This window comes from Delphinapterus leucas, chromosome 8 (genome assembly GCF_059928025.1).
Source record: "Delphinapterus leucas isolate spDelLeu-1000000601 "Yukka" chromosome 8, BTC_Dleu_Yukka2, whole genome shotgun sequence".
Lineage (NCBI taxonomy): Eukaryota > Metazoa > Chordata > Mammalia > Artiodactyla > Monodontidae > Delphinapterus > Delphinapterus leucas.
Genome location: NC_143136.1, coordinates 102,357,935 through 102,374,970, shown reverse-complemented (window position 1 = coordinate 102,374,970; position 17,036 = coordinate 102,357,935). Strand labels below are relative to the sequence as shown.

At 46.1% G+C, this 17,036-nt stretch overlaps 1 protein-coding gene across 1 annotated transcript in view; it reads left to right on the top strand.

The window, feature by feature from the left end:
• Positions 1 to 17,036, top strand: part of CLASP1 (cytoplasmic linker associated protein 1) — a 266,955-nt gene that overhangs the window by 158,961 nt on the left and 90,958 nt on the right. The window contains exons 16-21 of the mRNA XM_089916904.1: positions 2,989 to 3,048; positions 4,749 to 4,826; positions 6,333 to 6,500; positions 7,092 to 7,141; positions 7,724 to 7,894; positions 10,055 to 10,078. Of these exons, the coding sequence (XP_089773030.1) occupies positions 2,989 to 3,048; positions 4,749 to 4,826; positions 6,333 to 6,500; positions 7,092 to 7,141; positions 7,724 to 7,894; positions 10,055 to 10,078 (551 nt within the window). The remainder of the gene's footprint in view (positions 1 to 2,988; positions 3,049 to 4,748; positions 4,827 to 6,332; positions 6,501 to 7,091; positions 7,142 to 7,723; positions 7,895 to 10,054; positions 10,079 to 17,036) is intronic.

Genomic DNA, 17,036 nt, shown 5'->3' with positions numbered 1-17,036 from the left:
ATCGAGGTGCGGGCTGGTGGTGGACTTCCCACGTGCTGGGGAGGGAGCTGTTCTGCGGGTTCTCAGTCACTTCGGTAGAAGGGGCTTGACACTCGGTGGGAGCTCAGTGAACGGCAGCCATCCTGAGAATTTTCTGCTGCAGTTATATTGTCACCGTTGATTTGGGTTTCCATGAGCAGTTTGGAAAGCGTGTTTGCTTTGGGCAAGGCAGTTCCTCTGGTGAAGCGATACATCTCTGTGGGGAACGTTACAGGATATTTAGCGTATCAATCGACCTGGGCTGCTGTAACAGAAGCACCCTGCGCAGGGCGGCTTAAACGACAGGCGGGTATTTTCTCACCGCTCTGGAGCCCGGAATTCTGAGATCAGGGTCCGGCAGGGTTGGGTTCTAATGGAAGCAGCTTGCAGGTGCAGCTTTCTTGCTGTGTCTTCGCGGCGGTGGGGGCCGGGGAGCGCCCTCCTTAGAGGGCCACTAATCCCGTCAGGCGAGCATCACTCTCAGGACCCCCCGTGAACCCCACTGCTTCCCCAGGGCCCCGTCTCCAAATACCGTCATACTGGGGGGTAGGGCGTCAACATAAGAAGCTCAGGCGGTAACACTTCGGTCCCTAGCGTTTAACAGTTCTAGCCTGTGGTGCTGAATTTGAGTAGCGACGTGCAGTCACTGTGACAGCAGACATGCCACCCCCTTCACCGGTTTCCGAGCCGTACACCCAGACTGGCGTTCCTGTGTTTGGTCAGAGCCATGTGTCTTAATGCTGAAAGGAGTACTAGGGACCGTCTGGGCCCAGTCCCTCTGCCTTCAGGAAGGAAAAGAGAGCCAGAGGGGGCAGTGTCACCAAGGCAGTGCGCTTTCTGTCCTGTATTCAACCTGTCGCTAGCTTCACTTCATAGAACTTGTAAGAAATGGATTGCCCAATCTCCCTGCCATTAAGAAGTTTATAATTTATTTGGGGAGATTAAAAACCATAATGCAAAGCAATGTAAGAGTGAGTTGCAACGTATGTATCGTGGATTTAGGAATTCAGAGGGCAGTGATTAAAAGTAGCTGATATATTCCCTAGAAGCCTCCTAGACAAGGTTAAAAAAGACTGAGCTGCCCTATTAATGAGGAGTACGACTCGGTGAAGAAAAGACAGAAGTTCTAACCAGATGTACTTAAGTAATGCAGTGTTTAAATAATGCCAACATCGATGTACTTCTGTATATGATTTTAGCCTTCTAAAAAGTTGAAGACAAAACCTAATTTACATGGGATATTTTCGATGAAATAGATTGTTCTGAAACACATTGAAGACAAGAATTAGCACTAAAGATGGCTGGATTCACTAAGAAATAAGTAAACGTAGACATATGCATACACACATAAAGGGACAAGGAAAGTCCACACCAGGAAATGACATGGACAAAGGGCAGAGGTAGAGTGACCATGGCCTGGGCTGGGGCGTGGGGGTGGGGGACAACGGTGGTGAGAAAGGGTGTGGGCAGAGGTCAGTGTCTCTCCTTGGAGAAGACTTGTTTCGCCGACCGCTCCCCCGGCCCCCACTATTAGCAGCAGCCCTGGGACTGAGCTGTGCAACTCCCCTGAGCCCTCTGAAGCCCCTGTGCTCCCGGCACATCACGTGGTAACGGTTCCTTGTCTGTCTTGCTTGCTGGATTGTGTCTCGGTTACCATTGTATGTCTGGCATCTAGCATAGGGGAAGGGTTTATTCAAGATTTACTGAGTGATTAATTGTGTGGATTATGAGGTTTTGAACTGGGAAGATCATGGGAAAGAAAGTCTGATCGTTAGAGAAAGATTGCCTTCTGATTTATTTCCTTGAGTGGGTTCCTTAAGTCTAATAATATTTATTCCTACAAAGATAGTTATCCTGGAATTTAGAAAAAGGAAATGATGACGAGGTAGGACCCGAAGTGGTGATATAATCCAAAGGAGATGAGGCCAGCATTGTTTTTGTGTACAGATCAGACCAAGAAAGATCACAGAAGTGAAAAGAAAGGATGTTGAAAGGTTGCAGAGAGGAAAATGCCAAGTAGCTAGAGAAAAATCTGTTTTAAATACTTGGTAGGAAAATTGGGTAAACACTTTGTTTTCCAGGGTATGTTTTACTTTTTTTGTACAAGGCCTTCTTTGGAATTAATGCAAAGACTAATTCCCTGATCCTGTAATGTACTCAGATCTTTTGTGCACCTGTAGCTCCTGTATTAATGTATCATTTGAGGTAGAATAAAAACCAACAACAGTGATACACCCTTTCAGTGAGGTTGCCATGAAGCCCAAGTTTCTGATTTGAAGGGAACTCTCCTGTATCCTGTCCCTATAACTTTGTGATTTTTCTTCTGGACCACCATAGGTGCTTAATTATTTCAATCTGCTTTGGTTTTCAGTCAATTCTGATTCCATCTTTATGTTCCATTTTTTGAATCATAAAAAAAATAGAAGATGGGACTTCCCTGGTGGTCCAGTGGTTAAGACTCTGCACTTCCAGTGCAGGGGCTACAGGTTTGATCCCTGGTCCAGGAGCTAAGATCTCACATGCCTCGTGGCCAAAAAACCAATAAAAACCCCATAAAACAGAAGCAACACTTTAACAAATTCAATAAAGGCTTTAAAAATGGTCCACATCCAAAAAAAAAAAAATCCTAAAAAAAAAATAGAAGAGGGCTTCCCTGGTGGCGCAGTGGTTGAGAGTCCGCCTGCCGATGCAGGGGACACGGGTTCGTGCCCCGGTCCGGGAAGATCCCGCATGCCGCGGAGCGGCTGGGCCCGAGAGCCATGGCCGCTGAGCCTGCGCGTCCGGAGCCTGTGCTCCGCAACTAGAGAGGAGGCCACAACAGTGAGAGGCCCGCGTACCGCGGAAAAAAAGAAAAAAATAGAAGAAATGTATCAATTATAAAAAGTAGTGTTGGGTCACTTAAGAAAAAAGCTTTATTTTCATTAACATACAAATGACTAAGTTACATATTTTTCTCTTCACAATTTTCAGGCGCTGTTTTGAATTTTTAGATTTACTTTTACAAGAATGGCAGACACATTCACTGGAACGGTGAGCATCTGATTTGCTGGTTTTCCCTCTGAACTGAATCTTGAGATTTAATATCTCAGCGAGTGGTCCAACCCACTTTTTACAAGAAGTGAAGGAATCCAAGTGTTTATTTGCGTGATTACTGGTGTTATTTCTCCTGATGCTCATGTGAGGCACCTACCATTGGCAGAGGCTCTTAGTGAGCTCCGTTGACTGTCACGTTAGCCTTGAGGTGTGACCCGGGGTGCCCCGGGACACTGCATGGCCAGGACTCACTCTGCAGTGGCTCTGATCTGCTGCCTGGCATCCTGTCAGTCCCAATGAGTTAAAAAAGGTTTAAAGCTGCTCTTAGTAGGCGAGGGGTAACTTTGAAAATCCTTAAAGGAATTTCACTCATTTGAAAGTTTTCTTTTTGATCCCTCTGTATCAGAAAGTCGGCAGTTTTCTCTTTATTCAGGCTGGTGTGTGGTAAGTTTCACATCCTCATGATGCAGAATTCTTACAGAAGCTTGTCTCTATTTTGAGGTTCCTTCTTTGCCATTTTCAGTTCCTGTCAATTTTAGGTGCCTGTTATTCTTTCTGAGTTATATTTGGAGCTGATAGATGATGATACTGTGCCACCCGGTTTTTCATGGTGTGTTGTGTAGTTTGTGAAGAACTTTACAACGTACTAAACAGGTTACGAGTAGTGGGAGTTTAACACATGAGTACGCCTGGAGTCCAGTTCAGTCCTGCAGTGCTCAGAGATGAAAAAGCCAGGCCTCCCAGAGGTGGAAGTTCATCTGAAAATACTTTGGATCGAGAAGATGGTCACACATTTAAAAAATACTTCCTTGTTCTTTAATCTCTTGGGTATTATATCCTCTTTATTTGGTGATAGCTTTGGAATTTAGAGTGGGAAGGTGGAATGAGGGATTGAACACCGGGGCCAGGTGAGCAGGGCAGGAAAACGTGATTGACTCAGATGTGGCCTCATGTGTTTATTCACTTCCGCTCAGCCTTGCCACTTGGCAGGTTCTCACCAAATGCCTGCTGGATGAGTGAAGGACTGAGGACTGAGGTGGGGTGCTGGTAAGACTGGTGCCTCGCCTTTGTCCTGTGAAACTCTTCACTCCAGTCATTGCCCTTTTCTTAAAACCGTTCAATATTCAACGAGACAGTTTAACGATTTCCTCTCAGCTAGGGTAGAACGTAACTAAGAGAACACCTGTGTATAAAAGAGACATAATTTCATAAAATTGCTCATGTTATGTATGTAGTGGAACTTGAAAAAACATTCTTTAATTACAGAAACCTGATGCAGAGAGTCTCTGCAGTATTAGGATTATTACCAGTCCATTATAATTTCCATGGAAACTTGTTCTGACCATGGAGAAGGAAGGGTTTTGTTGTTTGAGTTCATAAAAGATTGAACTAAGTAAGCATGGCCCGAAATACATCAGCCGTTACTTTAAAAAAAAAAAAAAAAAGTCCCAGGAGAGTAGGGTTATCAGGTGCTTAGGTGGGGAAGGGGTGGGAATAGGTACTGGGGCAGAATCATGAATGAGTTAGCAGATCTATGGAGTGTGCTGATTTTCTAGGCTGCGTGTTTGTTGACTCTCTGGGCACAAAGGGCCTATACCTTCCACGTTGCCGTTTGGGAGTTATTTCTCAACACCTGTTTGTATCCGCATAAGACCATATATTGATGATTGCTCCCGCTTTGTCTTCTAAATATCCAGACACATATCAGTATTAGCGGAAACAATAAAGAAGGGAATACATGATGCTGATTCGGAAGCACGGATAGAAGCCAGAAAGTAAGTGTTGGCTGAACACCACTTTCCTGATTCACTACTTTTATATTTCAGGTGCCCTGTCCAGATCGCCTTATGAAAGCTTATTAAGTCACATGGACATGTTTTGTTAATCATGACCTTTAAATATGACCCACAAGGCCACTTCAAAACATCTCTCTAGTTTTCTGTTTCGAGGGTTGTTGAGTTGAGTGTCCAGGCCTGAAAGACTGGTACTATTTGAACATAAAGTGGACTGAGGTAGACACAGAAAGCCCATTTTTAAATTTATGAGAAATTGCTGCGTGAGCCGGCAAAGCACTTGTCTGCGTGCCCCGTGTTTTCTCTCACTCACTAAGCTCTGTGGGTCCCAGTGGCTTGTTGACCTGCCGTGAAGAATCCCGCTCACAGAGATCCTTTCCCTGGGATCACAGCTCTGCAGGCATCGGCGGGGTGGCATGCCGGGGCAGTGAGCCCCCCCAGGAGGGAGGGGGGCTGATCGCAGACCACAGCTCGCTGTCCCCGCTCGCGTTTGGGGCCGTCTGGCCGTCAGGACTGGTTATGCTGCGGTCGTGAGGCTGGGTCTCCACGTGCAGTGCCATCCTGCAGGTGAAGTTGCCATCGTGACCGTAAGTAGCTGAAGCTTGACGCCAAGATGTCCTCCCTCTCGGGCAGCTCAGAGAGAAAAAAAGCTTCCCGTTTTGCCCTGTGGCTGTTTTTCTGCGCTTTCGTAGTCGACCGGCTCTTCTAATTGACACGGGTTAAAGCCAGTCCTTTCATCCTGGAACACTGCAGACTTGCTCGGCTGCACGAGCACACCCTGACCTCGCACTTCCTGCTCCGACTGCTCTCTCAGTTAAGCCGTAGTTCCCTGGTTTCAGAGTGTGTGGAGGACTCCCGCTTGACCCTCAAGTGCTCACTGCAATCTCGTGCTGGGAAGTTCCTACCAAAAGAAGGGACATGACAAGCGGTGGCTAAAAAGTAAAAACTAGGAGGAGCGGATTTGTGAACGGTCTGCGTACGCTGTTCTTCACCCTCATCTTGTATTTGGTGCCTCCACCCCAGTTTTCTCTTGTCTTTTGATCGTAACACAGTACAGGTTTCAAGTAGCTGTGAGCCTCGTCCTGGTTTTCTTTTGTTCTCGTTACCTAAAGCCATTTTAAGTACTTGGAACCAGGGAGTGTCACATTGCATTTATAAAAGCGTCCATGACCGAGTCCCCCTCGCGTTCTGGGTGTCGTTCTCGTTGGTTCGGCTCCATCTTCCCTGAGGCTCCCAGTCTTGCGAGTCAGGCTCTTTAATTTCCATTTTATCCATTTCATTAATGCGACTGAGAGTCAGACAGCTGGGCCGGAGTCACCAAGGACGGGAGCTGGGAGTGAGGATCCACCAGACCTCCGCGGTTCCCACGCTTCCTCAGGCCGCAGCTGCCGCCAGTTGCAGGAGCTGGTGGTGGGGGGCGGGGGGGCGGTCCCTCCCTGACAGCGTCCCGGGTGCATACCCGTTGACAGGAGGCTGCGTGTTTTCCAGGTGTTACTGGGGTTTCCACAGTCACTTCAGCAGAGAAGCGGAGCACCTGTACCACACTCTGGAGCCCTCCTACCAGAGGGCTCTGCAAAGCCACCTGAAGAGTTCGGACAGCGTGGTGTCGCTGCCCCAGTCGGACCGCTCATCCTCCAGCTCGCAGGAGAGTCTCAAGTAAGGGCCCGGCTGTGAAGAATGGGCTGCATGAGCACGCAGACTCTCCCTGTGCTTTTGTCTGCCTGCATGCCGTTACCATTCCCCCTTAATTCAGGTGGAGGCTGGTGCTGGGGACGATGCTGTGGGGATGGTGAGAAACGAGTGGCCTGGTCCCTGGTCCCTGAGGCAGGCAGTTTGTACTTAAATTTACATGGCAGTCCTGGAACACAGTATTGGAGTAGCACAAGCGAGTTGTTCAGGGTGTCTTCTAAGACAATAGAAGCGTTAACTTGGAGACAGCTGTGGAAAGGGAGGGCTTTCAAACCCTGGGACTGAACGTGCTGCCATCTTCTCTCTACCAACAGGGTACCTCTGATCCCTGTTGCTGTTTAAGACTTCCCTCCGTGTGTTTGAAAGATAGTCCAAAATATAATGATAAAGCTTTTCCGAAATCGGGGGTTTTTAAGGTTGTGGTCCAAGGTACCTGTAGAATTCTGGGAAGCCTGAAGCAGTTCTTTATTATCATATTCTCCCGCTGTAGATTGTACTTGTATCAATGCAGATACAGTGCACCTTTGATAATAGACAGACGTGTCCCTTTATTTCCAGTCGGCCGCTCTCCGCCAAGAGAAGCCCTACTGGCAGTGCCACCTCCAGAGGTAAGGCGGGCGCCACGGGGGAGGCCCTGAGCCTGGGGTGGGCTGAGCAGCGGCTGGAAGGGTCTGCGGAGGGCCCGCCGTGCCCCGTGCTCCCACCGGGCCGGCAGACCTGTCCTCGCCCACAGAGCTGCCACGGGGGGCGCCCCTGTGCTCTGCGCACTTGCCGGGGGAGCGGGGGCCGCTCGGGATGTTCCGAGCGGCAGGCAGCTGACGGCTGTGGGAGGACAGGAGGGGACGTTCCCGAGAGGGGGAACGTCCAGCTCGGGGCGCGCCTTCCTGCCACCCTGGCCAGACACGATCGAGTTTTCATTACTTCGCTGCTCACGCGAACTGGAAACGTGGTCCATTTCTGTGGGGTTTATGGTCTCTGATGACGGGGGCTCACGGAGCTGCGGCCACTTGTCACTTCCTGCAGCATCGGCTGAGCTGTGTCCGGCGAGCAGGAGATACTGTCGGCCGGCGCTGTGTGCTCCAGCCTTTGTCAGAGCTTGACTCCTGTTCTCAGGAGAAGCAGGGCACGCGTCAGCGATACACGTCTAACGTTCTTACCGTCGTTGCTAAGGTTCCCTCCTTCCCCCGCAGCTTCCACAGTCAGCAGCAAATCCGTGTCCACCACGGGGTCCCTGCAGCGCTCTCGAAGCGACATAGACGTGAACGCAGCCGCCAGCGCCAAATCCAAGGTCCCCTCGGCTCCCGGTGCAGCGCCCTTCAGCTCCGCAGCGGCCTTGCCTCCGGGCTCGTACGCCTCCTTAGGTAACCAGCCCCGCGACCCTGCCCCCGAGTCTGCCGTTCGAGATGACCCTTAACCTCTGCTCCAATCCGTCCGTGTAGCAAATTACCAGGAACCGGAGTTGAGTCGGTTGCAGGGCTGACCTTTCAGAGTACGTGCGTCTGGGCGCTGACCTGCGTGCTGACCTCCATGCTGGCCACTGGTTTGCAGCCACCCTTTGGTGGGTGTCCCTGCTTCTGGGGCGTCACCCTGGTCGGGGACGCATGCCTCAGCGCCCCGTGCCCCTTCCCGGCTGCCCAGCCTCCTCCTGTGTGGCCAGGGCTGGGTTTCCTCCCCTCCTGACCTGTGTGGAGAGCCTGAAGGGGGTGGGGGGTGGGGCGCTCCGGAGGAGCAGGAGGGACTCAGCAACCAGCATCGCCTGTTGTACAGAAGGGTGTCTTCCTTCCCTGTGTCACCTTGGGAGGAGCGGGTACCTACTCCAACGAAAACCCGGAAGAGTAAAAAGATTATTTTCAAAGGAACATCTGACAGAGTGCTAGGTCAGTTTCTCAGCAGACGCTGCGCACGTACTGGGGGTAAGGCTGATAGTCTGAGTTTGTTTTTGTGAAGAGCAGAGTTGTTCAAAGCCAAAGTCCGGAGACCTCAGGCGCTGGATCCATTTTATTTTGGATCTTAAGGAAACGAATACAATTCAAACTTCATGAAACGTCGAGACTGATTACTTGTGCGGTTTACAGACTAATTCCAAAGTCAGTCCTACAGCTAATATTCTGAAGGCATGGAAGCAGAGCGAGAGAACACCGAGAGGAGGTTACCAGGCCCGACCTTGAGTCGCTCAGTGACCCTGACCAGGCTGTGTTTCCTCTACCCATAAATGAGTTGTAATAATAGCCACCTAATTCAGACACGGGGTAGGGACAGATGACATTATATAAAAGTCCTTTGTCAACCATTGTCCTATACGGCGAAGGAAACTGCGGTTGTGATAGGAACGTTATTAGTTTAAAAGGTAAGGTGTATGTTGTGGGAGATCGTTAAGTCGGTCTTGTTTTCTCTACAGAAATGCCTCATTGAGATTGGGCAGATGCCCAGTAAGGGCTCTCCTTTTCTCTGGTTTCTTTAACTCTTACAAGATCACGTAGGCGTGTTTAGGATCCCATGTTGGTGTGTGGTTACCAAGAGAGAAGTCAGGTGGGAAGGCTTTCTGTTCATTTTAGTTCCGTCTGATCCACCTTGAGAATCTGTAGTTAGTGTTTGTTCCATTGCTTGAAAACCTGAGTAAAGTTACAGCAGTCCTTGTTTTTCGGTGCATGATTGAGCTATTTTAATATGGACTCTGTGGACTCCGCTTGGCGCTAGTCAAGGCACTTGGGTCTTCTGGTCTGATGACACAGAAATGACCTTTTAGAAGCGCTGATGGTAAATTTTCAGCCCAGTGTTACCTCCTCGAATGACAAGACTGGAGTATTCCCCAGTCTCCCAGCATTTCCTGAGAGCTCGACCTCTGCTTTCCTGATGTCCAAGTCAGCAAGAACCAAAAATATCAGCCCCCAGATATAACATAACCCTTCGGAGGAGCAGTTACAAGTACTACCGAGGTAGACACGTTACGTCTGTGAGGAGTGTAGCGTTAAAGCTCATGATCCTTTTCCAAATTTCTAGAGTCCAGACGTGTGAGGGGAGACACGGAGCCCCTAGGCCCTGACTCAGGTACCGAGCTGGACGGTCTTGCTGCTCGCTGTGTGGCTGGGACAGGCCTTGCTGCAGCCAGCTTCTCGGAGCTGCTCACTGACTGTCTCTGTCCTTTGGGTGTCCTTTAGTTCCCTGCCCCCCCTTATTCTGCTGGTGCTTTGTTCCAAAAAACAGGGGACTCTTCAGAGGATGAGGTTGGGCCACATCAGAAACACAGTCAGTCTGTCAGCTGAGGCGCGACCCTGGGCTGCCCTTTCGTGTTTTGTCTTCTGCAGGCAGAAGCACATTGTCCTAAGCTGATTTCGGTAGAAGGTGCACCACTTACTTGCTTCCGACTCTGCTTTGCTGTTGAACTTGTTTCCCTTTTAATTTTATTTTAAACTGTACTTTTGCTTCTTTAGTAGCCAATAATAACATTCTGCTTTTTAATTTTTTTGATGCGACTAACTGTTCCCTGTTGTCCCTTCCCTTGTTTTTTAATTTGCTTAAAGATGGCACTGCCACCAAAGCGGAGGGTAAGCAGTTTGTCTCTGTGGCCGAGCTGTGTTTCCCTCTCACTGGTCCTCTGTCCCCACGAGTGTTGCCTGGCGCCCTCGCCCTCCCCGGGGTCCCTGCATGACACGTTGCACGTGCATCCCTCCACTCTTCTTCATCCTGTTTCCACTGGGTTTTGCCTTCCCCCAACCTGAGCTCTCCTCTCCTTTCTTGTGTGGTCGTTGTGCTTGTGACTTTGGGCCCTGAGTGTGCTGTACGTGGCGTCGCTCTGAGCCCACACTGGGAGGAGGGTCACGTGACCTCGTGGGTCCCAGCTGCTGTCACCCCTGAAGCACCACCTCAGCTTCCGTTTCGTCCTCCTCACTTTGTGCTTTTGTGGGCCTCTCAGGATTTGCCTTTCCTCTTTTAAACATAAATTTAAGTGTCAATCGTCAATTCAGGTTCAAGGCTGGTGAAGGTTTTCCAGCAGGTAATTTCTAGACGTGAAAAGAATTGTTTCCTCTCCCCTAAAACTGTTGAATTGTGTGATACCATTTCTGTTTGTCTCACTGACGCATACGCCATTCATTCATGTACCTTGGTTCATCCACTCAGCAACCTTGTCCTCTGTGACACACAGGGATATAGCTGGTGGAAGAAATACACAAACCCACGTCCACTTTGTTTTCTTTTTGTCTCATTCTCAAGAGGCTCTTTCTGATGGTTCATTCTTTTGAATTTTAGATGGAGCTGTTCTCATTGGTACAACAGGTCTTTGATTAGAACATGCTAGACAAGATCGACCTTGCAAAGTCTCTAGATAGTAAGCACGATGTTTCAAATAGTTGAAATTTAGAGTTAACCTCGTCTGCTTAAGGGAATGGCTTAGACCCATGAACCCTCAGGATGATTTAACAATTAGGAACTGCTAGATAACTTTCCTGTATTATTTAGCCACTCTAAAGGGCCAGCCAGCAGAGTAGACTGGGTTTTATCTCGAGATGTGCACTACTTCCTGAGGGACTCGCAAAGGAAAAATCGGAACGGAACTTTTAAAAAAGACGAGCGTAGTTTCAAGATCAGTGTTCTTTTCTGTGTTAAAAAAAAAAAAAAAAGATCAGTGTTCTTCACACTCATCTCATCGTAAAAATCACCTGGGTGCTTGCTGCAGGGGCAGAGTCCTAGGCCCTGCCCCCTGAAAATGCTGACTAGCTTTGGAAGGAGCAGGGACTCTGAACATTCACCAAGCCCCGCTGGTGGTTCTTGGGGTCGGATAAGTTTTTTGAAATGAGAAGTTTCCAGGATGAAAAATGGACAAAAGGCCCGTGTCACGACGAGGGCGTCATTTGTGATAGGAGACTGAGGCTGGGTGTGATTTTCTTCATTTCTTTCCTTGACATGAGTCATTTTATATTTCTCCTTCCCCAAGAAACCATCCTAAGTATTTCCTCAGCCTAGACGGATGCGGAGTGGAGGGCAGAATACAATAATGTATTTCGTCTCATCAGATGAAAAGTGAAGAAGTGGTGTGGGAAGTTATACATTTTTTTTGCAGAATGCCCTGCTTGATTTCGTACACCTGTATAGCACAATCAAAATCAGCCCGTGATTCCGTGCAGCAGTGGGGATTTCGAACTTCTTTTTTTTTTTTTTCTTCTTTCTGTGAGTTTTCTTTTACCTGTCCAGAGCAAGATCAGAAGGTTGCTCACTTAGTTACTGTGCAGGAGGCTGAGAATGAGAAGTCTTTTTCTGGTTCTCCTTCTTGTAGGAAAGTGGAGGTTGATCTGTGGGCCCTTAATCTTATAGAGTTCAGAATCAGCCAGAAGAGAACCTTATCGGGGCAGCCCCGTGCGCCTTGGCCTCAGTCCCAGGGCCATCCAGGCCATCACAGAACTGGCCGCTCAGAGCCTCCAGCCTTGTGTGATGACAAGACAGAATACAGAGGCCCCGGGAGGCCTGTGAACTGGAGCCCCTCTAGGCCGTCATTTCTGTTTGTTTCAGCTCTGAAACTTAGCAGGCCTGCTTAGAAAAGCTACACATGCAGCGAGTATCACTTAGCATCTTGTCATGAGTTTTCTGTCTGAATTTTAGGGATCATTATGGGCCTTTTGAAGATTTGTTAATAAAGTGTGTTGACTATTTTACTATCTAGCTCCTGAGGCAAGCGCTAGGCACTTGCATCACGAGGCAAAGATATGACTTTGAATCAGTGGTTGGATGCTCTAAATTCAGAATTCAGGCAATACGTTTGAAACCTGGCCACTCCCTTATTATCGTAATTGAGAAAAACAAATAGTCTTTGGGAGTTACCTATCCCACATACCAAGTAGCCACTCTAATGTTTATGACTAATCAGATAAATATTTTTTGTGAAGGACTCAAAGCTCAACTTTTGGACGAAAGTTTATTTCCAGGTTATCTTTCAGTGTGTTATTATGTTCAGTGATTTGGGGGATTTGGAAAAGGAAGCATTGATAGTCTTTTACGCTGCTCGTGAGAGAGTTTATTATGATTACCCTGGACCCTTGAGCGACATGAGTTTGAAGCGTGTGGGCCCACTATAGGCGGATTGTTTTCAGTAAACTTACAGAACTGCACAGTCTGTGCAGGGCAGCTGTGGGACTCGAGCATCTGTGGACTCGAGCATCCCCGGCCGGCCCTGGAACCAACCAGTCTCTGCGGGTACCAGGGGTGGCTGCAGATACTCCAGTTGTGTGGAAACGAATGACTCGCATCTTCTCATCTCATGCTTTTTTTTTTTCTTTTAAATTTAGCTGCTGGGTTTAGGAAATGTATTATTCGTGTTTTTTTCCCCCAAAGAAATAATTTTAAATGAAGAGTTAAAATACTTCAGTGACCTGTTGGTACCAACAACTTAGTGATGGGTTCAGAGCGTAGGTAATCATATGTTAACTAAGTGTAGTCAAAGGCCATGCTTAACTACTAGTGATTTTAATTAAGGTTACACAATAAAAACTATGTAGCCTTGTCTGCTCTTCTGGAAAAGGAACTTAGATTTAGTTCTCTTTTACTGGGAAATAAAACATTTGGTATTGCTGTATGTCTGTCGAAGAGCTCTGAATTTTAAGAAGTTGGCCTTTTTACACAATGAAAAAATATGTATGTATAAAAAAATAAAAGTTGTAAACTTCTTTTACTTTTATCTTTAAACAATATGAGTGAAGTTATGGAGCGGTGGGCGGTACCTGTAGGTAGCAAAATTTACAGGTGATCAACTTTCCAAATTTTGTTTCTTTCAAAAATGCCACGTGCGACTAGAGAGGTTGGGCTTTTTGTGCCCCAGACAGTGGGTGTAAAAGCAGGTTCCTGGACCCAGACGTCCCAACTGGAGAGTGAGATTTACCTGGAGACCTTTTCATTCTCACGCCTCAAAATGGAGACAAAGACCCGAGTGAGGAGAGGCTGTCGAATGATGTATAACTGTCTTCGGCTAAACTGGACGTGGGAAAACCATGCTTCCAGGTTAAACCAGTTCACAGGTTTGGTTTCCAGTCCTGAGGGCTTTTCTAGAAGAATGGCAGTGTGACTGGCTGTTATTAACGGGCCACGAGATACGGATGTTCTGTCTTTATTCCACAAAAGTCAAGGGCTGCACTGCTCTTACAGGTCTGTTGTCCTCTGGGTCTGCTTTTCTCTGGATGTGTGTGTTTGTTGATGCGCCTCTTGTCTCTCCCTCCAGAATTATTTTTCTGCTGTAGCATTCCCTAATACCCCATTTCCATGTCTTTTACTTAACGCTGACATTTTTTCCTTTTTCACATCTTCTTTCTGTCCCTGTCAAAACACGGTATGAGTGAATATGTCATTAACAGGTCATAGGGTAGAACTGAAGTATATTTTTACTGTTTGTTGCATTTATTGAGCAGGCTCTCTTTTTCCTAAAGACCGCAGAGTATTTTATATCATGTCTTTAAAACATACAGGCACTTGCAGTAATATTGCCAAATTAATAGGATGACTAAACCAAACCATACCTCTTCCAATAGGGGAAAATATACATCTGAGCACAATACAACAGAGGCCCTTTAAACTCCCAAAAACGGATTTTAAGGGTGCTCTGAGGTTACTCATGTTAAGTCCCTAGGTGAGAGTTAAGAGTTGGCACTCAGCCAGCATTGTAAAAGTGCTGTATATCCATGAAAAGGTGGGCTTGGGGAGAAGAACCTTTGAAGACATCAAATTGACATGATCTCTCTCTTGACTTTGTCCCAGGCAAAGGAAAACCAGCCTCCCCTAATTTGTAACTAAACTCTCTTCTCACACAAGTTGTGCTTTCAGTTTTTGTTATCTGTGGTATCTGGGAAACCCCAAACTGATGAATAAGTGGTCTGCGTTTACAGCCTCCACGGGAAAAACGGTGAACTTCTACAGAGGAAGCCACTGTCAAATCTGGTTTCTCAAGGTCCCCACAGATTAAACTCTGGCAAATACGAGCTCATAGTCCAAAATTACATCCATGGTGAGTGAGAAACAGCCGAGGAAAAGAATAAAAACATAATTAATCCTTCAGGACTTGAGGGTCTTTTATGTAATATGAAATTGCTATATTTAAATGTTTAAAGGAAATAAGGAACTTGTATTTTTAGCAGCATGTAGAATTTAGTAGTCTGAGTGATCCTCCCAATTGAGAACAGATCACCCCTCTGGAATAAACGTAGTAAAGCCACTCATCTGCAGACTTAAGCAAAAGCAGAAACCCTAGGAAGTGAGGGCCAGAGCTGGTTTGCATCCTGAGGTTTTTGGCTGAATCCTGGAGACCTGGGGCATTTGCTCAGGACGTGGAGTGACAGGAAGTCACTGCATCCTCACTGGTGAACAAGAGGTTGACTCTACTGAAGAGAAGAGGACAAGAGGGAGTCTGCCCATTTTAATCTTAAGTACTGGGTGGAGCAGGGAACGTAATCTTCCCTGAGAAGTTGCAGCCATAAATTGGGCCTTCGTGCAGCTTTCTGGTCAGAACTCATGCTACCTTTGTGGTCTGAGAAACCCAAGCAGATAAGTCATGTTAAAGTGGCTGTGGATTGCTTGCATCCACAGGACGCTAGAAGAAGCAAACATAGGTCCTCATTGGAAGAACTCACCTTCAATCTAGGTCTTAAAGAATTCCCATAAAGTTCCAAGAAAATAAACCATTTTGTTGTCTTAATGTTTAAAGAAATAAAAAGAAAAATTGAGAAAGACAATTAGGGGAGTAAGGAACTATAAAGAATGACCAAGCAGGCTTTGAAAAAGAACAAATGGGTCCTCTAGAAATGAAAATATAGTAAGTTATTAAAATTTAAAACTCGATGGGTAAATTGAGCTGCAGAACCAATGAAACTGAAGAGTGAACTCACGAATTCAAGGTAAGAAAACATCGTCCAGAGTGATGTGCAGAAGGGACAGAGTTAGAAAACAGGATGGGGTGTTACGTCCCACGGGAAGTAGTGAAGAAATTCAACCTATCTAATTGAGTTTTAAGAAGAGAGACTGGGGTGGAGACAGTATTTGAAGAGGTAGTGGTTGGGAATCTTCACGATTGTTGAAGGACACTGAACCGCAGATGCAAAAAACCCGGTACATCCCAGCCAAGACAAAAAGAAAATCCACAGTGAAACACATCATAGCAAAACTGCAGAACACCAGAGATTAAAAATATATATATATTACAAATAGCCAGAGGGAAGAAGAGACTACCCACAAAGGAAAGCCAGAGTTTAAATACAACTGGGGACCCTGGAATCAGATCGACGGAGCATATCAACGTCCGTGTCCTGTTTCTGACTTTCTACAATAGTTTTGTAAGATGTTACCATTGAGCGAAACTAGGTAAAAGAACACACGGGATCTCTGTGTATTATATCTTACAGTCAAATCTGAGTGTACAATTATCTCAGAATAAAAAGTTTAAGAAAGGGGTGTAGAAGTTGTGCTTTTAATAATAATATTTTAATCTGTAAGACTGTTACCTTAGAGATAGCAAAGCATATCTTGAAAAAAATTAAGACAAAAGGAGGAAACAAAGGAAGTTAAAAGGAAAGTGAGAAATCAAGACAAATAAAAAGCATGCCTATAAGTGGTAAGAACAAGCTCAAATGAACTGAACTTTCCAGTTAAAATAGAAAGATTATTAGACTTAAACTCTTAAAAAAGATCTAGCAATATGATACTTAAAGAGATTAAGCCTTTAAGGCTACAGATAGAGTAAAAGACAAAGGATGAGAAATTCATAGTAAAAGAAAGTTGTTGAAGGTTTATTAATAACAGACCCAAAAAAGGCAAAAAGAGGACTTCTATGTAATAAAAGAGTCAATAAGTCACTAAGGTGCAATAGACCTAAATTTTTATGGATCTAATAAAACAGCCTCAAGATATACAAAAAAGAATTTGCAAATTAATATTTATAGTGGGTGGTATATAAAAATACAAATTTTGAATAACTAATACCTTAACATAGTTCCAAACTCAGAAGATATAAAGAGGTATGCAGTTTCCCCATCTCTTTGTCTTCCATTTATCTAGTTATCACCTCTTTCCTTCAACCTCAGTATGTTACTGCTTTTAGTTTCATTTTTATCCATAGTTTCTTTGCATAAAGAAGTAATATAGGGAATTCTCTGGTGGTCCAGTAGTTACGACTCCACGCTTTCACTGCCAGGGGCCTGGATTCAATCGCTGGTCAGGGAACTGAGATTCCACAAGCCGTGTGGCGCAGCAGGAAGAAAACAAACAAACAAAAGAAATAATATGAAAATCATGCTTTTCCCTTTTTTAAAACATAAAAGGTAGCATATTTACATACACTATTCTGCATCTTCATTATTTTCACTTAATTATAGCTTAAGATTCTTCCATGTTAGGTTGCAGAACCTCTTCACTCATTAATACTGCTGTACATTCCCCTATGTGGATTAACTTGAACAAACCAAACCCATATTGATAGACATTTGGATTGTTTTCAGAGTTTTGCTGTTACAAACAGTGCTGCCACGAATTACC